The sequence below is a fragment of the Xiphophorus maculatus genome, chromosome 8, assembly GCF_002775205.1.
Source record: "Xiphophorus maculatus strain JP 163 A chromosome 8, X_maculatus-5.0-male, whole genome shotgun sequence".
In the NCBI taxonomy this organism is placed as follows: Eukaryota; Metazoa; Chordata; class Actinopteri; order Cyprinodontiformes; family Poeciliidae; genus Xiphophorus; species Xiphophorus maculatus.
Genome location: NC_036450.1, coordinates 27371318 through 27394973, shown reverse-complemented (window position 1 = coordinate 27394973; position 23656 = coordinate 27371318). Strand labels below are relative to the sequence as shown.

Genomic DNA, 23656 nt, shown 5'->3' with positions numbered 1-23656 from the left:
ATCTTGAATTGTGAGTTTTAACTTAATGCTGCAATATAAACCAAATAATTATTTCACAATGTGCAAAAAAAAACTACTGCCCTCACCTAGTAAAAGAGCACACACTTCTCTATTATTTTTACTCACAATATCAAGTTAAAATAACTACTTGTTTTACTTAAGAATAATTTAAGATCTTGTTTGAAATTGCATAAACAGATTTTCTGATCTGATAATGAATTTTATTAATCATCACATTGAATTCTGCTCAGAAACATTTTGTGTAAACAGAACATTATCCTCAAGCTTCGCAAACTGTCAGATGCATTAAATAAACATTTGCCTTAATAGCACAAGAGTCAAATCAATGTAACACACTTTCATCTCGGGAAACAAAAACATGCCGATAAGCACTTTGGGAAATAATTCCCACTCCTGTCTTTTTCTTCTTTCAGTTTTTTAACTGCTAAGCTAAAAACTTTAGTTTATTCAACTCTTGGAGGTTTGACAAAATTAATAAAAAGTTAACACAACTTGTGAAAGTTTATTTTTCACAAACTCACACGTTCAAAATCCAAAACTTGCTAAAATTATTTGACTTGAAGAGTAGAAGATAGTAGATGCAATAAAATGCTGCTCAAATGTTTTACAGTGTAGCAAATGTACCACAATGCAGCTCAATTTTACATTTTTCATATATAGTATACATCTTTGTTCAATGGGATATAATTTGCTCAAGTTAGCATCTAGTTAGCAAGAGTTCCAGCTTTACAAGGATTGTATCAGAGGTGTGTACAGTACTCTAATCCAGGTTTGATCAAATAATTTTATTTTTTGAATCATTAAATCAAAGTTAATTCTGATTGATTAAAAGCCACAAAGTAGCTCCTTATTCAAGTTCTGAGTAGTTTTTCATACAGATGCTAACTTTAGTGCTGTTATTACCACCAAAAATGAAATTCAGACCAAACCAAACAAGACTAAAGAGCCCCATGTATAAAACCATTGTCATTTTATCAACATTGCTCACACGTTTTCCCGTGGTCAGACAAAGACAATGCTGAGAAATTTAGCGTCAAGAAAACCAGTATTTGAGTTTTGGCCATCTCACACTAACTGCAAAGTTAACGTTTGGAAGTCAAGTCAAACAAAAAGAAGGTAAAACTGGGAAAATATAGAATTTGATCAGGATAAAAAGTTTTATTACAGAAAGGAGGGAGATGAAGGTTCAAATAAATACAAATGACATTAACTCCAGACCTCAGGACAGAAAGGAGCTAGCTGTAAGTTCAAAGGAAAAAAGAATGGAAAGAGGAAAAAAGTCTGAATTTACTGCATTATGTTTAGAAATCTTCCAGCCAATAACAATTCTGCAGAACAAGAACAGACCAGCAAAGCAACAGGGGAGAAGAGGAAGGGAGGAATTTTCTACAGTGTAGTCATGTCATTGAGGGCCAGGTCCAGCTCCTCACTGAGAGCCTTGCCCTTCAGCTTCTGAGCATACACTTCATCTGGAAGAGGACATGGACAGGAGGACAACACAGGGAAGAATGGGAACACATTGAAATGAAAGAACAGGAAAGAGAAAAGAACAAAGGTTTAAAAAATGACCAACTTCAAAATAAATAATTCACAGGAAGGATAATATCTGGCACACCTTTCAATGAAGTTGAAATCATACAAATACTAAGTTCTATAGACTTCAATGAGACACGTTTATGGCACTCAACAGGCTGATGTTAACCTTAGCTGGCAGCTGCAGCAGAAACAGATCAAATTCTTTCTGTTACAATGAAACACAGATTGTAACAGTCTGTGTTTCAGTCTGCACAATATTAGCAAATCCTACAAAGGCAATAATAATGCATAATTTATCAGGTGCAAAATATGCCTAGTATATGCCTAACCCTAATCCTAATCAAAACTCAATTCACACCATAGTCCTAAACATAAATTATAACCAAAAAACATCCCAAAGCCTGGGTCCAGGGTTTGGGTCCCAACAGAAGAAATCTGTCCTCTCAACGTAGTATTTGTTGGAAAAATGATCCTTACAAAAAACAAGGTCACACACACACACTGACTCTGTCAACTAAAAGGGAAGCTAAGTATTTCTGTAGCTTAAAACCAATCACCTAACAGATTCATAGTTACATCTGCAAAAGCTGCCTGCAAACACAAGGGTAACTGGGAGGACTGGATGACTGGAAGGTCTTATTGACACACTGACTGAAAGCAGACCTGGTAGAGTATTACATACCTTCTAGATCATCAATCGTCTTCTCCAGCTTAGCCACAGACCTTTCTGCAAACTCTGCTCGGGTTTCAGCCTGGAACACACACAAACAGTTAATGACCCACAGTAACAAGCAAACTGAGCACAGCACAAGAACTAAACCATACAGTAATATGAAAATGACATATCATGTGTCAGTCACAATAATGCCACATATTAGTCAAAGTAGAACACTCATTTTCATAGCGATGAAAGCAACACTATTTTCTGCAGAACTAAGAAAAACTATTTCTGAATTGGTAACACACCAATGGAACTTGATGCACAATCTGATTAGATTGTTTGTGTTGGTGGAAACAGAGTTTCCAAACATTTTATCTTTCTGGTTGCATGGTAATAGAAACCCAAAGGACTTCTATTGCCAGTCTTACCATCTGATGTGTGAAATAATCACGCACACAAAAATTTGCTGACCACAGTAAATTTAGGTGATCTCTGAAGATTACAATTTAACTTCTTAAACTCCATTTCCAGCTTTTTCATATACATGTTTCTTTCCAACCTGAAACCTAATCATTCTAAATATGGACTGAATGTTTTGCTGACATGATAGTGACCCTCTCTGTAGAAGACCAACCATTATAAAAATATACAACTTCTTTACTTCCTCATCATGCAAAGGACTAGTTCTCTTTGCTTTCCAAGACACTTAGTTATGGAGTCTGACTCCCACAGTCTGTGGGCCAGTTCTCTTCACTGTCTATCTAATAATTAATTGTCGAATTGAAATGAATTAATATTAAATTAAGTTTTAATTGAAAGAAAATTAAATTAAATTAAAAGCGGAGCATGAGCAGTTCTAAACAGGGGCTGATTTAGTATTATCTTTACTGAACAGATAATACTAAATCAATTTCTTATGATGATATGTGTCAGTAAAGAATTGGTACTTTGGACTATTTTAATTTTTCCCTGCAGTTTTATTCTAAGTGAAAGGTAAATTGCACACCACTACTGGGTTTATGGTCTCGTGTCCACTTGGATCACATATATAAGGAGCGTTTATGACATTCATGGCAGACGAGATCCAGGCCCAGAAGCAGATGAAAGCCAGAGGCCAGGATCAGAGGCGGAGCTGGAGCCAGAACCAGCCGGCGTGGGGCGCGTCAGTTGCTTGACAAGGTGTGGGAGCCAGTTCGTGGTTCGGATGGACCACATGTGGAGGTGTCGCTTGATCAAACCTGGGAGCAGAGGCTGAGACCTGTGGGGGCCAACCAGTCAATGTCTGAGGGAGATCTGCACCGATGGAGGTCCAGGCCGAAGGGGGCACACGCTAGTGTAACGGTTCTTGGGCTGCCGCACATTACCCCTAGACAATCATTTTACTTATAAATGCCTCTGAAGAGCTTAAAATGCTTCTTGTTGTCGTGTCCTCCAAGTTTCTTGTTGCGGTCATCAGAGTCGGGCCATAACATATTTACGGCTCCTAGTTCATCTTCTTGGAAAAATTTGTTTTGTCACATAATTATGTGACAAAACAAAACAAATAGTCGACTAGCTCTGTAAAATGTCACTGCAGAGTAAAGAATCGACTAGTCGATTGTTGGTGCAACCCCTAAGTCATACTGAGACAGGATCACAGTTTTCATCTGCTGGATCTAGGGTCTGCAAACTGCAGCTCCAAGCCTCTTTGGCTTGCTTAACATACTAAATGCTCCAGTACTCCATTGCTCTGTTTTTGTTTCTTTTTTGTGTTGTTGAGTATGCCCACGAAAAAACACTGGCCCTACCCTGGATTCCCAGGTAAATTTGCATTTTACCATCATCTTTGTCTTATTTTCACTTAATTTTAATTTCTTTGTTTAGACAGCTAGAAATAAATAATTTCAGAGTCCTGCAGAAATATACACACATTTATATTTGGGCATACATGATTTAGGGTACATGTTTAAAAACAAAGGGAGAGCAATAGAAGGATAAATATTCTCACCTCCTTCAGCTTCTCTGTAAGCACTTTAATCTCTTCTTCATATTTGTCCTCTTTTTGTGAGTACTGAAATCCAAAACAATAAGTATAAACAAAAAAGTTCCATGGAGTGACATTTCCAACCTAAACTTTAACATCAACAGAGAAAGAGAAAGAAAGCTTTCAATGTAGCAAATCCTTGATCTAGATTTAGTCGTGTTTTTTTTTTTACTCTAATGACCTGAATATCTAGAAAAATGCAAGAAAATAACAAGATGTTGAAACATTAAGCTGGAAAATGTTACAGTCATACTATTTAAGTCTTTTCCTAATTTCATATACTGTATGTATATGTATAGTAACATAAATGTGACCAGGAATTATTTCTTCCTCATATGTTGGTTTCTGTCAGCATTTCAACACATTTCTACCACCAACCTAACATAGACCAACCTCACCATCGTTCTCTGGTGATGTTGTCGTTACCATCTTAACTCAACCAGCAATGCACACTGAAAAAAAAACTCTTTGGATGAACATAAAAAAATTATGGAAAGGATTTCCACCTGTTTACTTTGCTTTATTTCAGCACCATGTGATTCTGTTACTCCTATTTAAAGCAAATGTGTTAGGTCAACTTAATTTATTAAGGTTATTCCAATTTAAAGCAAATGTGTTGTCTCAATTTAATTTACTAAGGTTGATTCAACTCATTTACTATAGTTGGACCCAATGTAATTTAAAAGAGCCAGCCCAACTAATTTGCAATGTTTTGGACCAAATAATTTACTTTACTTGATTAAGACTAATGCAAATTTAGAAAATTGCATTAGTTGAAACCAACTTTTTTTTTTTTTGCATCGCTAGTGGCTCGTATTTTTTTGCGACAGTAGGCAGACAGGAAAGAGGGTGGAGGACATGTGGCAAAGGTCGCCGGGAGTCGAACCAGTGACGTCCTTCAAACGTGGGGCGTGCTAACTCCCTGCACCACCACAGCATGCCCTGAGAAACCAACTTATATTACAGTGGTACCTTCACACTACTTAATTAAGTTGATCCAACTCATGAAAATTAAGTTAGCTCAACAAACATGCTTCATGCTGAAAGAAAGCTATTTAATCATGTGGAAATCCTTTCCATGATTTAATTATGTTAAAACACTTAATGTAACTTAAAAAATTGTCTTTGAATTAATACAGGACTTTTTGAAAAGGTAGAAAGAACACAACAATTAGAACAGAACTGTATTTTCAAAACCCAGCCACCTTACTGTATTTTTATGCTGTAGTTTTTACAGCCATTTGTTACAGTGCAGTTCTTAAATGCCAATAGTGCTCTGCAGAGAAAAACAAATATCTATAGTTTAATGTGTAACTAAAACCGCTTTGAAGTTATGTGGCGTGATCTTCCATAATCTTCCATAATCTCTCGTGAGATTATCTCGCTAGACCCTCCTCGGAGGGAGATCAATATGACTATAATGAATCATGTTATCTCAACATGATTAAAATTCATAAACATTAAGTTGTTGAATTTCTTGTTTATCCAACATGATTTTATCACGTTTTCATTTGAAACATGAAATTATTTAGTTAAAAGTACATGACATTCTTTTGTTAATGTAATAACCCCCGAAGTTCATTTTTTTCAGTGCAGATGTTGAATGAACATGTTGTTCTTTGATATTTTGCATGTTTTTTATTGACCAATCATGTTAGCGGCAAAGTCCTCCTCATCTCTCACTGTACCTTCTCAGCCTGGGCTTCCAGGGACTTCAAGTTGTTGGTGACATTTTTCAATTCTTCCTCAAGGTCAGCTGATTTACTGAACAACATAGGAAAGAAGAAAAGCAGCAGAAGAAAAGGCAGTAATTTGAAAGGCAGAAACGAGTGAGAAGCTCAAACCAGATGCAATTTGATGGACCAAAAACATTTTTATATGTCAAAATTTTTATATATGTCAAAATAAAATAAAATATTAGATACGTTTGACTATTACATTAAGAAGAAGTAAATGATATTGTCTTTGGAAACAATGGATATAATGTTTAAGGTCCAGCAATATGCAAAGGAACCATAGATTCAGTAAAATACCAGGGAGTCTGGAGAAAAAGGTTACATAAATATTCAAAATAAATCTAATAAACATTTTTGGTGAGCATTGGGCAAAGCATAACATACAAAAACAGATCTCTGCTACATGTTTCAAAAAATGTATGCTCTAAACAAAAATAAGTTTTAATGAGTAACACCACTTAATAAAATTCCTCATAAACATTGACTTATTGTAGTGTCTGTCAACACAAGTTATATGCCATTTATATTATAACTTGTTAAGCTGCCTTATTTTGAAACCTTTTCTGATTTTTCCATGTCCTGGTCATGGCTGAGAACCAACATGTAGGTAGAAATAAATATCTCATCTTAAATAGAAAGGATTCTAGACTTTTCCTAGATTGGGGGTCAGAACCAAACCCCCCTCATACCTCCAGGACTTTCACCCATGCCAAGCGACCTAAAGAGCCTCAGCTAAAAAATAAAATGTACTCCTCAATATCCTGCACTAGATATGAATTGATATTGGCTCATGACAACAAACATAAAAAATTTAGGATGTATTTGTGGCAAATTGGTTCTATGTAAATAAACTGAGTTAAACTGATCTGAAAAAATTTGGTCAGATATTGAAGAAAATATGTCCATATTTGTAGTTAAATGTTTTAATAAAACCACCTAAAATTAAATGTAGCCATAAGAGGAAAAACAAAAATAGATTAATGAGCTGCACCTGCATGGCATCTCAAATGGTAACCATTTGTTATTAAAACTAAATCTTCATTTTGTCAAAAAATATTGTTTGATCAGAACTTTTCATACAGTATTTAAAAAAATATTAATACCAAACAAAATTATGAAGTATTAAGTAAAGGATGGAGAGGAAGAGAAAACATGCAAATTAAACAGAATTGACAAGCAGGAATAAAAAGGCTAATGCAAGATGCATCAAATACCTCTTCTTCATCGCACACCATCAACTTCAAATTCTGGTCCATAACCCTGAGCTCCTGTTCAAGCTCCCTGACTCGCCTAGGGGTTTAGTTCAGGATGGGGCGAAGCGTCAGACAGGAAACAAGAATGCATTCATGCTTTCATGCTTTCATGCACATTTCACAAAAACACAACAAAACATGTGTGACTGGGGTATTTTTACATGCTGTTCAAGTGTAGGAATACAAAATAAAACAAATGTACATTCAGAAATCAAATCACCTAACTGAGCCTGCCATTTGTAGAAAAAGTTGCTACTGTTAAGTTTTTATTTATCTATTTATGTATTTATTTATTATCTGTGTGGCCACCATAATCAGATCCAATTGGTTTGCAGGTCATGCTGTAGGTGATCATGATACTTACGCCTCAGCCACCTCAGCACGCTCCTCTGAGCGTTCCAGATCTCCCTCCAGAATCACCAGTTTACGTGCAACCTGCAAATATATTCAGGCCCTGACGTCATTCCACACAAAACCTGCTCATGTTGTTGAGTACGATACCTCAACTCTGACTTTTAGAACCAGTTGTTTACTGTGACCTCATCCTGATCAAAGTGAATAAGAAGTTATTATCTATTTACTGAATTTTAAAAACAGGGTAAAAGGGAAAACTATCCTCTTTTAATTCTAAGGTTTAAGAACTGTTTCTGGACTTTGACTGGTCCATTGTGGAGTCTTGTTTAGCCATTCTGTTAGAGATTTGCTGTTGTAGTTTGAATCTTTATCCCATTCTAAATCAAGACAGATTGCGTCACGTCTAATTCTTTATAAGACACTTTTAATACTTGCTGGATGATTCATTGACTGCAATCTGCAGCACAAATCTTGTCTGGGTCACATGCCAACTGATGCCAGAAGAATTGAAGTTGGAGGTATTATGTTAAATTAGCAGCTCTTTAATTGGCTGGTGGTTGAAGTTCATCCTGTAATCAGTGGGTTGCAGGTTCAGTTTTGTGTTTTGAACCATTCAGAAGTGGACTTGCTGTGGTGCTAGGGCTTGGTATTTTGATGTATTAGTATTTCTAAGTAATACTAAAATTGTAATTCCATCTTTAAATGTAATCCTTCGCTAAACTCTAAACAGAAAGAATGTGCAGAATTAGTCCCACCTCTTCATATTTACGGTCCGCCTCCTCAGCAATGTGTTTGGCCTCCTTCAGCTGCATCTCCTGGATTTCCATTTTCTCTTCATCTTTTGTTGCTCTGTTCTCTATCACCTTCATTCCTCTGAAGAGAAAAACAGGCGTAAACGCTGGTCAGGTAGGACATGGTGCAGTATTCGCCAGCTTGGAATACATTTTTCTCTACCAGAAAAAAACCTAAACATTTCACATTCTGTGTTACAGATCAGACAACTGGCTCTAGTCACACTTTTCTTACTTGGTGTTTTATTTCCGATTTTATTTGTGCATGAACCAGTAATGCAATGTACTTTAATTTTTAAACTATAGAACCTGACTAAATATTTTGTATTTCTTGGTCCCAGAAAAAGAAGTTGAAAAAGTAAAAGTAAAGAATAGTGATAAGATAGGGTGAACATATTATAATTTGGGAAAACCAGGACAACCTGGAACGGGGGGGGGGAGGGGACCACAACACCATGGAGCGGGGGTAGGGGGCTTAGGGGGGGGTGCTCTAAAAGCGGGGAAAGTCCATACATTTGCGCTTTGGCATGTTGTTGGCGTACTGCCAGCCGCGCTATCTATCTTCTGATTAAGAACAGGGCTGCCCGCACTGACGCGGCTCAGGGATTACGTCACGCGCAGCGCCGTGCGCAGTGCCCTACTGCCTGTAAATTTAATGGTCCAATGAAGGAAATTAAAAAAAAAACAGGAAATTTCCTCACTTTCTAAAAAAAACCCGGGAAGCCCGGGACAGGACGTGAAATACGGACATGTCCCGGGAAATACGGACGTTTGGTCACCCTAGACTCGCTGTACTTGGTGCTAGCGTGGCTAACACGAGTAACAGTTTAGTCCAAAGCCTTTTCTGCTAAAATAAAATTTTTAGTGTATGACATACACTAAAGATTAACTAGTCTAGCGGCCGGTGTACAAGTCAACTCAGCTATCTTTACTTTTCCCACACACACTCGCACACATAATGCAACGTGATTGGATTTGGGGAGAAGGGCGTGACTAATTTGCCATACAAAGAAACCTGGAATGGAGTAGTGGAACGGAGTGGCAATGTAATCACAATGCACTGTAAGCTATGTAATGTGTTTTGAGGCAGTTGACCAAAATCCCGGACAATTTTTAAATTCCCCCCGGGCATCTTTTTAGGTCTGAAAAGTAGGACATGTCCGGGAAAAAGAGGACGTCTGGTCACCCTAATATCAACAGGAAGCTCTTCACCTCTCGCTTTCATCTGCAGCTTTCTCTGCCTCCTCCAGCTTCTGCAGAGCAGTAGCTAGCCTCTCCTGAGCTCGGTCCAACTCCTCTTCCACCAGCTGGATGCGTCTATTGAGAGACGCCACCTCTGCCTCCGCCTGCAGGAACAGAAACACTCTGGGTGTAAGCCTCAGTAAAGATGAACAGTGACCCTAAATAACAAATAGACCCTGATATCCACAAAAGCAATTTTCTCCAAGAATTAGTTTCTAACCTGTTTGCTGAGAAACATTCTGAGCAGCTCACCTTTGGGAGCTCAAATGTCTGAACAAATGAGAAGATGCCTCTTTACTTATGTTAAAGACCTTGGGCTCTTTTACAGGTATAGGTTAACATTTTCTTCACCAGAATAAAAGCTGAACATTGACTTTGTTAATGTAAACTGAATTTCTAATAAATTGTCTTGTTAGAATATGATTGTAAACAAAATATTATTGTTTCAAACAGGTAGCAAATTCAAAGGTAAGGAAAGGCTGAAAATCTGATCATTAACAACATGCATTTTGATCAATAGTGTGCCAACACTTCATAACGTAACATGTTGCTTGTTTGTGTTCTCTCCCTGTAATACCCTTTAGTTACAGTTCAGTCATTGATGAAAAATCCAATGAATGAATAAATGTACAGAAAATCTCAGTGTTGTGTGGCTGAGTTTCTGCTACCTGGTTTTTAAAATTCATCTTAAACTCCTCTGCTGCTCAATTCTTTTGAATCAATTCTGTAACATTAGAATCCGCTGATATGTCTGAGGAGTTTGTTTACAAATAGAGCAGACCGGCTGTGACGACACTGTAGAGTTCATGAACTAAATGACAAAGTTAGATTAGTTAGACCATTTAAATTAAACTTATTAATGATCAGGTTGAATATGATCTTGGCCCTCAAACCTAATGGCGAATAAATGAGCCAGTGACCGAGCAGCGCCCCCTGGAGGCCGGACGGTCCGGTCCTGGTGGTTACCCTCTCTCTGGCCTGCCTCTCCATGTCCGCCTCCGTCTGGAAGAGTTCGGCCCGGTCCTCCGCCTCGTAAGCCTGCTGCTGCAGGTTCTGGATTTTCCTCCTAACAGCGTCTATGGATGTTAAGGTCGCCATTCCGTGAAAGTTCAGCCCCAAGCTTCCCAACGGCGTCACGGCGTTTCCATGGCAACTGTTCCGGAAAGTTCCCCCGTTGTAATTTCAAAATAATGTTAATATAAACTTCAAAAGGCTCATTTTTAAGTGTAAGTCATATGAATTATATTTTTGATTAGGTTGGGCAATTTGTCATTATATGAATCACACTGTCCGCTTGTAACTTTTGCCTCTTGATGATAACCGAATATTTAATTTACAGATAAAACGTCCCTATTTTGCTGCAGACAGTATAATTCCAGTATTTTATTTCAGTTCAAATCAAACTGATAAAGGTTTATTCATTCCAAAGGGAAATCGCATAGATGTTGTTGCAACTGGAACTAACTAGACTTTCAGAGTCTTCCTGTGTGTGTCTATCTTATTCAATAAGGCTATGATGGTAGGGTGACCATATTTTAATTTGGGAAAACCAGGACAACCTGGAACGGGGGGGGGGAGGGGACCACAACACCATGGAGCGGGGGGGGGGGGGGGGGGGGGGCTCTAAAAGCGGGGAAAGTCCATACATTTGCGCTTTGGCATGTTGTTGGCGTACTGCCAGCCGCGCTATCTATCTTCTGATTAAGAACAGGGCTGCCCGCACTGACGCGGCTCAGGGATTACGTCACACGCAGCGCCGTGCGCAGTGCCCTACTGCCTGTAAATTTAATGGTCCAATGAAGGAAATTTAAAAAAACAGGAAATTTCCTCACTTTCTAAAAAAAACCCGGGACGCCCGGGACAGGACGTGAAATACGGACATGTCCCGGGAAATACGAACGTTTGGTCACCCTATATGATGGTGACCTTGGAATGTTGACAGTATTGTTTGTTCTGATGCCATCTGTGCAGCTGCTGTCTCCGGCAGGAGGAATCAGCAGTTTTTACAGGAACTAATCGTTACATCATAGATATTATTGGAAGTTCTGTGGAGGTAAACAGGAAATGGTAAAAATTTGTAAATCATGCTGAGCTGTGTCTGTAACCAGAGTCCTGTTTTTTTAACAAAAGACTAGTTTAAGAAGGTATACTAGACATTCAGTAACACTGTTACTACTTTTCTGCAGTCCACTGTACTGTTCGAGCACTCACATCCGTTGCCTTTTTCTCTGCTTGCTCCAGCTTCTCCTGGGCATCCTTCAGAGACTCAGAGTATTTGTCCAGCTCATCTTCTACTCCTTTGAGTTTCTTCTGCAGGCCCAGCAGCTCCTCCTCCAGCTGCAGGACAGACACACAGACACAAAGACAGACAGCTAACAGCGTGATTAAAGGGTCTAGAAGATTGTATTTTCATGTAAGGTTTTCTACAAAAACTATTTCATTTAAAATCTTCCAGCAGAAGAAACTTAACATCAATGTTTAGATTAATAAGATCAGATTTTCTACCTATTGATCTCAGTTTCCTTATGCATTTTAAGATGAAGTTTGATCTATTTATTAAAATGCATATTTGATTTGCAGTATATTAAATAGATAAATGAAAGCTTTTTACCTTTTAAAACTATCTTTAAAAATGCTCAAATGTAAGTTTCTATTTCATTATAAATTTGTATGTTACAAAATGTATGATGCTTCTATGATGTAACAGTTTTATTACAGAGGTATTAATATTTAATAATGTCTTAGTACGGTGAAATTTAGTAAAATTTCATTTACTTTAAAATGAAATATTTGCATTATTATTGCAGTAGAAAACACCTAATGGTGAATCTGTAGGATTGTATAATGAAGCACAAAGTAGGATAGACAGCTAAATAAATCAGTAAACAAATAACATGTACTGTATGTCCTCTCCTTGGGCTGCAACCTTATTGTGGTGGAGGGGTTTGAGTGTCCCAATGATCCTAGGAGCTATGCTGTCTGGGGCTTCATGCCCCTGGTAGGGTCACCAAAGGCAGACAGGTCCTAGGTGAGGGACCAGACAAAGCGCAGCCCAAAGACCCCAATGATGAATGAAAATCTTGGACTTGGTGTTCCCTCGCCCGGACGCGGGTCACCGGGGCCCCACTCTGGAGCCAGGCCTGAAGGGGGGGCATGATGGCAAGCGCCTGGTGGCCGGGCTTTTACCCATGGGGCCCGGCCGGGCTCAGCCCGAAGAGGAAACATGGGTCCCCCCTCCCATGGGCCCACCACGCGTGGGAGGGGCCAAAGGGGTCGGATGCATTGTGTGATGGGTGGCGGCCAAGGGAGGGGACCCTGGCGGTCCGATCCTCGGTTGCAGAAGCTGGCTCTTGTGACGTGGAATGTCACCTCTCTGGTGGGGAAGGAGCCGGAACTAGTGTTTGAGGTCGAGAGGTTCCGGCTAGAAATAGTCTGTCTCACCTCGACGCATGGCTCTGGTTGTGGAACCAGTCTCCTTGATAGGGGCTGGACATACTTCCACTCTGGAGTTGCCCAAGGTGAGAGGCGTCGTGCAGGAGTGGGCATACTTGTTGCTCCCCATCTCGGCGCCTGTACGTTGGGGTTTACCCCGGTGAACGAGAGGGTAGCCTCCCTCCGCCTACGGGTGGGGGGACGGGTCTTGACTGTCGTTTGTGCTCACGGGCCGAACGACAGTTCAGATTACCCACCCTTTTTGGAGTCCTTAGAGGGGGTACTGGAGAGTGCTCCTCCTGGGGACTCCCTTGTTCTGCTGAGGGACTTCAACGCTCACGTGGGCAATGACAGTGAGACCTGGAGGGGCGTGGTTGGGAGGAACGGCCCGCCCGATCTGAACTCGAGCGGTGTTCTGTTGTTGGACTTCTGTGCTCGCCGTGGATTATCCATAACGAACACCATGTTCAAGCATAAGGGTGTCCATATGTGCACTTGGCACCAGGACACCCTAGGCCGCAGTTCGATGATCGACTTTGTCATCGTTTCATCGGATCTGCGGCCGTATGTCTTGGACACTCGGGTGAAGAGAGGTGCGGAGCTGTCCACTGACCACTACCTGGTGGTGAGTTGGCTCCGGTGGTGGGGGAGAAAGCCGGTCAGACCTGGCAGGCCCAAACGAGTTGTGAGGGTCTGCTGGGAACGTCTGACAGAATCCCCTGTGAGACGGAGCTTTAACTCCCATCTCCGGCAAAACTTCGAACACGTCCCGGGGGAGGTGGGGGACATGGAGTCTGAGTGGACCATGTTCCGTGCCTCCATTGTCGAGGCGGCCGATCGGAGCTGTGGCCGCAAGGTTGTCGGTGCCTGTCGCGGCGGCAACCCCCGAACCCGTTGGTGGACACCTTCGGTGAGGGATGCCGTCAGGCTGAAGAAGGAGTCCTATCGGGCCTTTTTGGCCTGTGGGACTCCAGAAGCAGCTGATGGGTACCGGCGGGTGAAGCAGCATGCGGCTCGGGTGGTTGCTGAGGCAAAAGCTCGGGCGTGGGAGGAGTTTGGAGAGGCCATGGAGAAAGACTTCCGTACGGCGTCGAGGCGATTCTGGTCCACCATCTGGAGTCTCGGGGGGGAAGCAGTGCAGCACCAACACTGTTGGGGATGGTGTGCTGCTGACCTCTACTCGGGACGTTGTGGGCCGGTGGGCAGAAGACCTCCTCAATCCCACCAACATGCCTTCCATTGGGGAAGCTGAGCCTGGGGACTCTGGGTTGGGCTCTCCAATCTCTGGGGACGAGGTCGCTGAGGTGGTTAAAAAGCTCCTCGGTGGCAAGGCTCCGGGGGTGGATGAGATCCGCCCGGAGTTCCTTAAGGCTCTGGATGTTGTAGGGTTGTGTTGGCTGACACGACTCTGCAATATCGCATGGACATCGGGGGCAGTTCCCCTGGATTGGCAGACTGGGGTGGTGGTCCCCCTGTTCAAAAAGGGGGATCGGAGGGTGTGCTCCAGTTATAGAGGGGTCACACTCTTAAGACTCCCTGGCAAGGTCTATTCAGGGGTCCTGGAGAGGAGGGTCCGTCGGATAGTCGAACCTCGGATTCAGGAAGAGCAGAGTGGTTTTCGTCCTGGTCGTGGAACACTGGACCAGCTCTACACCCTCGGCAGGGTCCTGGAGGGTGCATGGGAGTTCGCCCAACCAGTCTACATGTGTTTTGTGGACTTGGAGAAGGCGTTCGACCGTGTCGCTCGGGGAGCCTTGTGGAGGGTTCTCCGGGAGTATGGGGTACCGGGCCCTTTGATACGGGCTGTCAGGTCCCTGTATGACCGGTGTCAGAGTCTGGTCCGCATTGCTGGCAGTAAGTCGGGCTCGTTTCCGGTGAGAGTTGGACTCCGCCAGGGCTGCCCTTTGTCACCGATTCTGTTCATCTCTTTCATGGACAGAATTTCTAGGCGCAGCCAAGGTGTTGAGAGGATCCGATTTGGTGGCCTTAGGATCTCATCTCTGCTTTTTGCAGACGATGTGGTCCTTTTGGCTTCATCAGGTCATGATCTACAGCTCTCGCTGGAGCAGTTCGCAGCCGAGTGTGAAGCGGCCGGGATGAGGATCAGTGCCTCCAAATCCGAGGCCATGGTCTTGAGCCGGAAAAGCGTAGAGTGCCTTCTCCGGGTCAGGGGGGGTGTCCTGCCCCAAGTGGAGGAGTTCAAGTATCTCGGGATCTTGTTCACGAATGGGGGAAGAAGGGAGCGGGAGGTCGACAGGAGGATTGGCGCAGCGTCTGCCGTCAAGCGGGCGCTGTACCGGTCTGTCGTGGTGAAGAGAGAGCTGAGCCAAAAAGCGAAGCTCTCGATTTACCGGTCGATCTACGTTCCCTCCCTCATCTATGGTCATGAGCTTTGGGTCATGACCGAAAGAACGAAATCGCGGATACAAGCGGCCGAAATGGGTTTTCTCCGTAGGGTGTCTGGGCTCTCCCTTAGAGATAGGGTGAGAAGCTCAGTCATCCGGGAGGGACTCAGAGTAGAGCTGCTGCTCCTTCACATCGAGAAGAGCCAGTTGAGGTGGCTCGGGCATCTGGTCAGGATGCCTCCTGGACGCCTCCCTGGTGAGGTGTTCCGGGCACGTCCCACCGGGAGGAGGCCCCGGGGAAGACCCAGGACACGCTGGAGGGACTATGTCTCTCGGCTGGCCTGGGAACGCCTCGGGATTTCCCCGGAACAGCTGGAAGAAGTGGCCAGGGAGAGGGAAGTCTGGGCCTCCCTTCTGAAGCTGCTACCCCGGCAACCCGACAAGCGGAAGAAGATGTATGGATGTATGGCGCATATCAAGTAATTTGTTTCAATTTATTTTACTGAAACATTTATGATGTAATATTCTATCATTATTGCCCAGTGTTTCTCATTTTCATGAGAGGACATCCTATAGCTTTTAGGAAGAACAGCTGGCAGTTTAAAACTCTGACCAACAATGTATCTTAATGTGTCTATCAGTAGCTAATTGGTCTTTTAATTACCTGTCAGTGTTCAGTTACAGTTAATGTAATTCACATCATTTACACTGGAACGTGTTGCACAGAAGGCAACATCTAGTTTTGCTTCAAGGCGTCCAGAGTACTGTCAATACAATGCACTGTCGAAGACCTGACTGTGTTTAATAGAGACAGAGTGCATGTAATAGATGAGCAGACTAAATCAGCCACATCATGCAGAATTTAGTGTCACTTTTTCATCAAATCTGTAAACTAAATGACTCCTTCCCAGTGGTGGAATGTAGTGAAGTAGTTCGTAGTTCGTTACTGTACTTAAAGTATGTTTTTTTCATGTCTGAACATTACTTGAGTTGATCTTTTGAGAGTGCTTTCTACTCCATTACATTTCTATAATGTGTTGCATTACATGTTACATTGAGTGTTTATTAATTGATGACAAATTGGAGTTGAAATATTAGTGAAATGATCCGTTCTTTGATAGGAGAGTCTAGTTGCCCTATTTTTAGGCAAACACCTTAAACTTCAATGAGTTTACTGCAGCTAAAACAACACAATGGTTTTGGTTTGTGTTTAATAAAAACTTTCAAATGTATAATTATTCCTCTTGTATTGCTTAATATCATTTATTGCTGCAGGTCATCCCTGAAATTCTGATGCACAGAATCTAAAGTCTAAATGTGAACTGTGTCACAGAGCGAAAACATAATTAAAACATTAATTTTCTGCAGCCTTGTTCATGAAAAAATGCACCACTGTTATATATGGAATATATACAAAGGCACACTAAATGATATTATAGACCATTGTAGAGAATAAATTCAGCAACTACTTTTAAGTATTCTTACAAGCAAGTACTGGCTTATGTTGAAATAAAATAATCTCATTAATTCCAAAGGGAAATTAAATGTTGTAACTCATTAATTTAGATTCTTCAAAGAGTTATTAAAAATGGTGATGACTGTTGGCTGGAAAGATCTCCTGCAGTGGTTTGTACTGCACTGAGTCTGAAGATGCCTCTGACTGAAGATGCTGTGCCTTCCCAGAGTATCCTCTCATGAAAACAAACAAAAATGGTTTTGTTGTACTTTTTGCCAGAGTACATCTCCATCTGTTTTCTTGTACTTTGACTTAAGTACAGTGCTTGACGAGTGCTTTCTCCACCACTGCTCCTTCCTAAGGATTCACCTCTGAACCAGTAAGAGGAACTATGATGTCTGTGGAAAACCCAGAGGCAGAGCTAAGCTTGTTCTGTCTGTTCTGCCAGTACATTTTGGGGAATAGAATAGAAACTAAATAGAATAGAAACTAAAGGAAAACACTTGCTTTCAGACATAAACATAGGCAATGTGATATGACAATAGAAGTTTATCACTGCTACTTTTATGTGTGACTTCTTTACACAGCGCAACAGCTGAATGTGCTAATTTGAAACATTCAATGGATAAAAGGGGTTTATTGATTATCAATAAATTAAATTAATTAATTAAACAAATAACCAATAAATAACCAATAAACCGCAAAATGGAAAAGGAGTAATGGTCCTGATTCATCTTCAAAGAACATGCATCACACTTCTGTGACCATCAATTACTATTAACCTTGATGATTGGAAAACACAGTGAGAGAAAGTTCATGTTTTAGCCAAGTTTCACCAAACTACAGGTTAAAATCTGAACACACAGCAACAAATAACAATGCAAAGATCTAACAACAGAACCTTCTTTATTTCATGATTCAAATAATTCATTTCACAAAGATTGATGTTAAAATGTTGTTTAGAATATTACCATCTGCTATAGATTTAATTTGTCCTTTTGTTGACCAGTGACTCATCTCAAAGACAGTTGCAGCTTAAAGAACTATAAAAAGCCTGGGGTAAAGCAGAGTTAAAGGCCTGGTGACAATGTCCCAGAACAAATGTCCTTTCCATTTGAGCTGTGGCATCCTCCCCCAGCCTCCAGCCATCTAAGGTTTCTGCTTCACAAATAGAGTCCAGCCTCCCTAACCCACAGCAACAATTCAAAGAAGGTGGAGGTCTGCAGAGGGAACACAGAAATAGACTTTCCAAATTTCAATACTCCTAAACAAAGAAATGTAGAAGTGTAGGACATCTTCTGACTCCCAGTTGAATTCCTCTGGGAACAATGAGATCTGAGGTTAAAATAATGTCACTTACAAATACACTGCTACCTGATCTTGTCAGATGCAACTAGAGAAAGTAACAGCCCAGCAGTAATCTGCCTGCTGGGCTGTGGCATCATCTCTTTATCCAACCTAATGCTGCTGCTGCTGCAGATGAAGCATCTCAGCTCTGCTGCTGCAGAAATATGAATGGATTAAAATGTTGCTTAGAATAAAGAGTTGCTAGTTTAATGTTAAATTAGCAACTCGGGGCTGTATGTTTGTCCTGTAAGGATGCTGGTTCTGTCATTGTGTCACCTGTCTTTCTTTCTGGTCTCTCCCTGCCTCAGGGAACCAGTGGCTACTATCCAGTAGCTCACTATCATCAGTGTGAATGTGTGAATTACTGGATGGAGTGTGAAACACTTTGGGGTTGCCTGGACGTAATACAGGACTATGCAAGTAAAGACCTTTCAGGCCTTTTTTATCAAACAGTGCTTGTCTCCTCCAACAGACTGTCATTCTCTGACTTACAGAAAAAAGTGCTTAAAATCAATGAGACTCCTGAGTGGATAGACTGACCCAACTATCACCAGCTGCAGTCGACAAAATCTGTTCATCTTTCAGGCAGACGATCCACGGAGTGAAAACTACAGAGAAAGCACAATCCAGTCTGCTTGTGATGTCATGCACACCTGAATGAAGACATAAATGATTCTAAAATTATTTTTGACAATTTTGTCATGACATTCAGAGACAAAACTTGAGCAATGCTGGATGTTTAATAATGTCAATATTTGAAAAAATGACCAATGAAAACATAGTTTGGCAATAGCAAATGTGATGCTCAACACTGGTTGGCTTGGATCAGATTATTAACTGAACATCCATCCTTCTCTGAGGTCAGAGGTCAGAAGTTTTTTTATTTAACTTCCTGTTTCTGAAAGGCACCTGAAGAACAGTCCCATAAGAATCCTGTCCAGGTCTGTGTTTCTAAATCAAAAGCAAATCCATTGAACAGTTATTATGTGTAGTCTTTGCAGTCAAAGTGGAAAAGAGCTGTAGATGCCTTGTTGATATGTCAATCAAAAAAACTGAATGAAAACAAACTTAAAGAATGAAAAAAGACTCTGGCTGACATAAGACTGCTCACTACTCTGCAATTGTGGGATGTAAAAATTGCTTTGCTTGTAAAAAAAGCCATGCTTCTAAACAGGAGAGTTACGTAGGTTTGCTGTTCACTTGTGCAGTTTTGAATGATTTTCTTTCTAAATTAAGAAAGAAACAACAGGGTTTTATGTAAAGTTTGATAAAAGGTTTTCAGTGCATATCTTTTCTGCAAAGTGTCAGTGTGGTGCAGTTCACAGCCTGTGTCCTGATGCATATGACCCACTGAGGTGGGTTTGGTAATCAGAACTGAACAAGATTAAAGCAATGAGAGAATTCATGTTTTCTCAGAGCAGATGAGATGTGAAGCAAACATCAGAATCAGTAGGGTGAAATAATGGATGCATAAACTGATGGTGAATGTGGCTTAAACCATCATGGTACCTTTCAACAAAAACTGACACAACATAATAGCCTGGTCCATCATTCAGCTTTTTTGGTCAGTGCTTGCAAACAGTGCTAGGAACTGTCCTGCCTCAAGAGGAACGTTAGGGTCAGTTCATCTATCGGCCTGAAGACATTCTGATGCCCACATAAAAAGAGAACATAAATAAAAGAAAGAGTTTTTGTGTTTCAGGTATTTCAACTAATGTTTGTATATATTAGTCTGTCTCATGACAAGCTCATAAATTTGCACATCAGCTACCAACATAAGATGTAAACTACCAACACTTCCTATACCAATCAAAAATTATCTTATAAATTCCTAACACATCCTATAACAACAAACACATTATATAAACTACCAACTCATTCTACAGAACCTGCAGGCTGATCTATGATGATGTACTGGATGGTTGGGTGACAGAATCTGGAGACTGACTCAGAAGCACTGATCAAAAACAAGGTTGTTCCCAACCAATGTAGTGAGTTTGAAGAATGGAACTTAGCTAATCATGGCCTAGCCAAGAGGTCTTAAAACTGGTCATATTTTCAACTCAATAATGTGTGAAAATGAAATGCCAACTGATATCAGTTCTCTGTGACTGATGTCAGTGTTTGGGGGGAATCTGTTGAGCAGATCATGCAGCTGTATTATGCACAAAATTCAGTTTTTTCTGAATTGTTCAAGAAAAATAGCAAATAATCATTTGATCTGCATTCAGTCAAGAATTATAAATAAGTTTGGCCATGGATTTGTTTTCTCTTTACTGCTTCAAGGTGGGAATCATCTTTCCCTCAAGGACGAAATCCGGTATCTTGGTGTCTTATTGAGGAACGTTGGCAGGATATGAAAAGCAGCAGACTCATCCACAGTAACAAACCCTAATAAAGACAGCCTCATCTGAAAGCAGTTCCTGATTTTACAGTCTATTTTCTGACCCTCACCTATGATCAAGAACTTCTGTTTGTGTCCAAAAGAACAAGAACCCAGATACAAGCTCCTGAAATCAGTTTCATCCATAGAGAGGTCACGTCAAGAGGCAGCACAACACACCACAACTACACAACAGAGCACTTCTCTTATTTCAGTTTGTAGAAATTAATAAAAATATGAATTTTGGGATCTTTGTTTAATACTTAATCATCAGTATTACACATACTTTTCATTAAACCTACATTTGTGTTTTTAAAAATAGTTTTTTTAATTGATCTGGTGAAATATTATAAATATTATTTAAATGTCAGATTTTCATTAGTTGTTAACAGAATATTGTCATAATTAACATAAATAAAGCCTACTTTAGAGTAGTTACCTAAAGTAACTACTTATCTTTATATAGATAAGTAGTTACTTTAGGTAATGTATCTTTATAATAATGTTCTAATAATAATAATAATATTTTATAATAATGTTCTAATTCATTGAATTTGTATGTAGGATCTAAATCTCATATTTTAATAAAGAAACTGTTATTTTGTGGGGGGTTTACCTGCACTTTGTAATATTGGAATTTAGAAAATAGAAATTGATGACACCCAACCTGGCAGAGCCAGTGACCAACTCCTTTATTAGCATAATGATTTGTTGGTTTACTGTTGATTTAAATTTGTCATATTTGCTTCAGACATAACTTTCTAAATGAACTCTAAGAAACAGGATGAGGTGTGCAGCTTGTTTGCCTCCAGTCAGTAAAATCTTCTCTCAAAGATAACTATATGTTGAGCCAGAGGCTCCAGAATATAATCTATCAAAACTAGTGATGAGGGCTCTGATCTCATGTCTTGAGATTTATGTTTTAATAAATGCATAAAAAAGTTGCGACCAGAATCTGAATCTAGTTCTCTTGCACCGATTGAAGATTTATTTTTTAAATAAAAAGTATTTACTTATTTTTTTCTACTTTTTTTCATTAAGTAGAAAAAAAATTAATAAATACATCCCCAAATCCCCAAATTTTGAGAATTGTTTGAGTCTCTGACAAACTGCTTGTTAATGAGAGAAATAAAATTTTGGTGCTTCCAAGATCTTCTGGTACAGTGTTAAGGAGAACATCAAAGTGTTGGCTGCTTCAATGTTTTACTGTTGGATTTCAAGAGTGTAAAATGATCTTTGTTGTTTTTACAGCTACAGCCTTTAAAATCTGAAACCTCTTACACGCAGCTTTCTGTCCTTTGCTTTGATGACAGTTTTGTTTGTAGATTAATAGAGGAGGTATTTTTTCACTAATATTTTTATGCTAATATGTTCAGCAGAGAGTGCACAATAGACGGTGTAAGAGAAGATGCTGTTTTTGGTGTGAAACTAAGTTGCTTTTTGGCCCCACCTGTTTGCATTTGTCCTCGGCTCCCTTCTTGTCAACCTCTGCTTGTTCTGCCCGGTCTATCGCATTCTCCTTATCCAGCTTCAGCATCTGCATTTTCTTCTTGATGGCCTCCATGGTTGCGTTTGTTGTCTGGCTCTCAGCAGAGCAGAGAAGAGGACTTGGTTATCCGGATGGAGACCAACAGGAGGAGAGGACACTCTGTGAAGATGTAGACTACTGAGAGACTCTGGAACAGCTCTCAGATGGACACCCCCACCCCCACCCCTCCCACAGCTACAGCCGCTCCAACCACATAGTTCAGCACCAGTCATTGTCCATATTTAGACAGCCAGTGCTGCCCACTGTGCGTGTGAATGAAACAGGTCTGATGTGTCATCATTCAGCGTGAGACACAGCTGCACAACTTACATCCTGAAAAACTACACACCTTCCTTTGCTGCTTCTCAATTAATGCGATCCTTGTTTGGTTTGCAGCCCAATTCTCCCATTCTCTTTTCATTATAAAGCATATATATATATATATATATATATATATATATATATATATATATATATATATATATATATATATATATATATATATATATATATACAAATGCTTTAAATGTCTCCACAACTTTATTCTTGCCTTGACTTCTGAGTTCGTTGGTCTTGTTTTTATAATTATTTAAGGCTATTAAAATGAAAGAGCTAAGTGAAATGCAAATCAAACTTTTTAGATTTTTTTTGTAAGATATTCAAATAATTTCTCATTTTCTGCTTTCTTCACTTTACAGCTACTGGCTATTTTGCATTAACCTTTTGTATAAAATCCTAATGAAATACATAGAGGTTTCTGGTTGTACAATTATGTCCAAAATCATTCCTATCCTTGCAGATTTAAATTTAAAAATGTTTTTATTCAACCAGACTACAACAGATGAGACATTTTAAGAAAATGATACAAAGAGCATCAGATTAAAAGAAAAAGAATATCTGTTTCAATTTTTTTATTTTTGAAAAAAAGTTTTATTGGATTTATTGATTATTTTTCTTACTTATTCAGTCATTTATCCAATAACTTGTTATCCATACCTCAAAACACATCAGCAATTTAAACAACTTGACTGAAAAGATACAGTCATTTAGTTTAATTTGATGTGTCTTACACGCCAAATTAAACAAAATTACCACTTCAGTCATTACAATATAAAAAAATCTAAAAACATGTCACTTCTTATATTTAAGTCAATAAACAGAAACATAAAAGGGAAAAAACAATTCAAAACCAAAACAGATACAACACAATCTGAAGTTATTTGCCCTTGTAACCACTAAATATTTTCTTTCACAATCTCTAGTAATGTTTTCACTATTAAGTCTGTGCTTGCATCATTTCATAATCATTCCATATTTTTTAGTTGTTTGTATATTTACAAACATGTCTCAAATATTTTGATTTATGTTATGTTTTTTAAAATAAATGTAAAAAATTGCATCTAAACTGGGAGTAAGCTTAATTTTGCTCTAAATATTATTTGCATTATTTTATAATTAATTAAACCATATTTCATAATAGCAGATCATTGGATTTGTATGTTCACAGCAACCAGTCTTATTAATAACTCCTATGGCTCGTTTTTGTCA

General features: G+C 39.8%; 1 protein-coding gene across 2 annotated transcripts; it reads right to left on the bottom strand.

Moving 5' to 3' along the window:
- Window positions 1-974: 974 nt before the first annotated feature.
- Window positions 975-22260, bottom strand: LOC102218310 (tropomyosin beta chain). Of its 2 annotated transcripts, XM_005809985.2 has the most exons (10): window positions 22031-22260; window positions 11829-11954; window positions 9588-9721; window positions 8340-8457; window positions 7595-7665; window positions 5930-6005; window positions 4206-4268; window positions 2240-2309; window positions 1369-1490; window positions 975-1260 (listed from the first exon to the last, which is right to left on the bottom strand). In XM_005809985.2, exons 1-9 carry the CDS (start codon window positions 22142-22144, stop codon window positions 1408-1410), a joined length of 855 nt encoding a protein of 284 aa, XP_005810042.1. In that variant the 5' UTR covers window positions 22145-22260; the 3' UTR covers window positions 975-1260; window positions 1369-1407. The 2 variants fall into 2 exon arrangements, with proteins under 2 accessions (XP_005810042.1, XP_005810041.1); XM_005809984.2 differs by having other exon boundaries at window positions 975-1490.
- Window positions 22261-23656: the final 1396 nt, after the last annotated feature.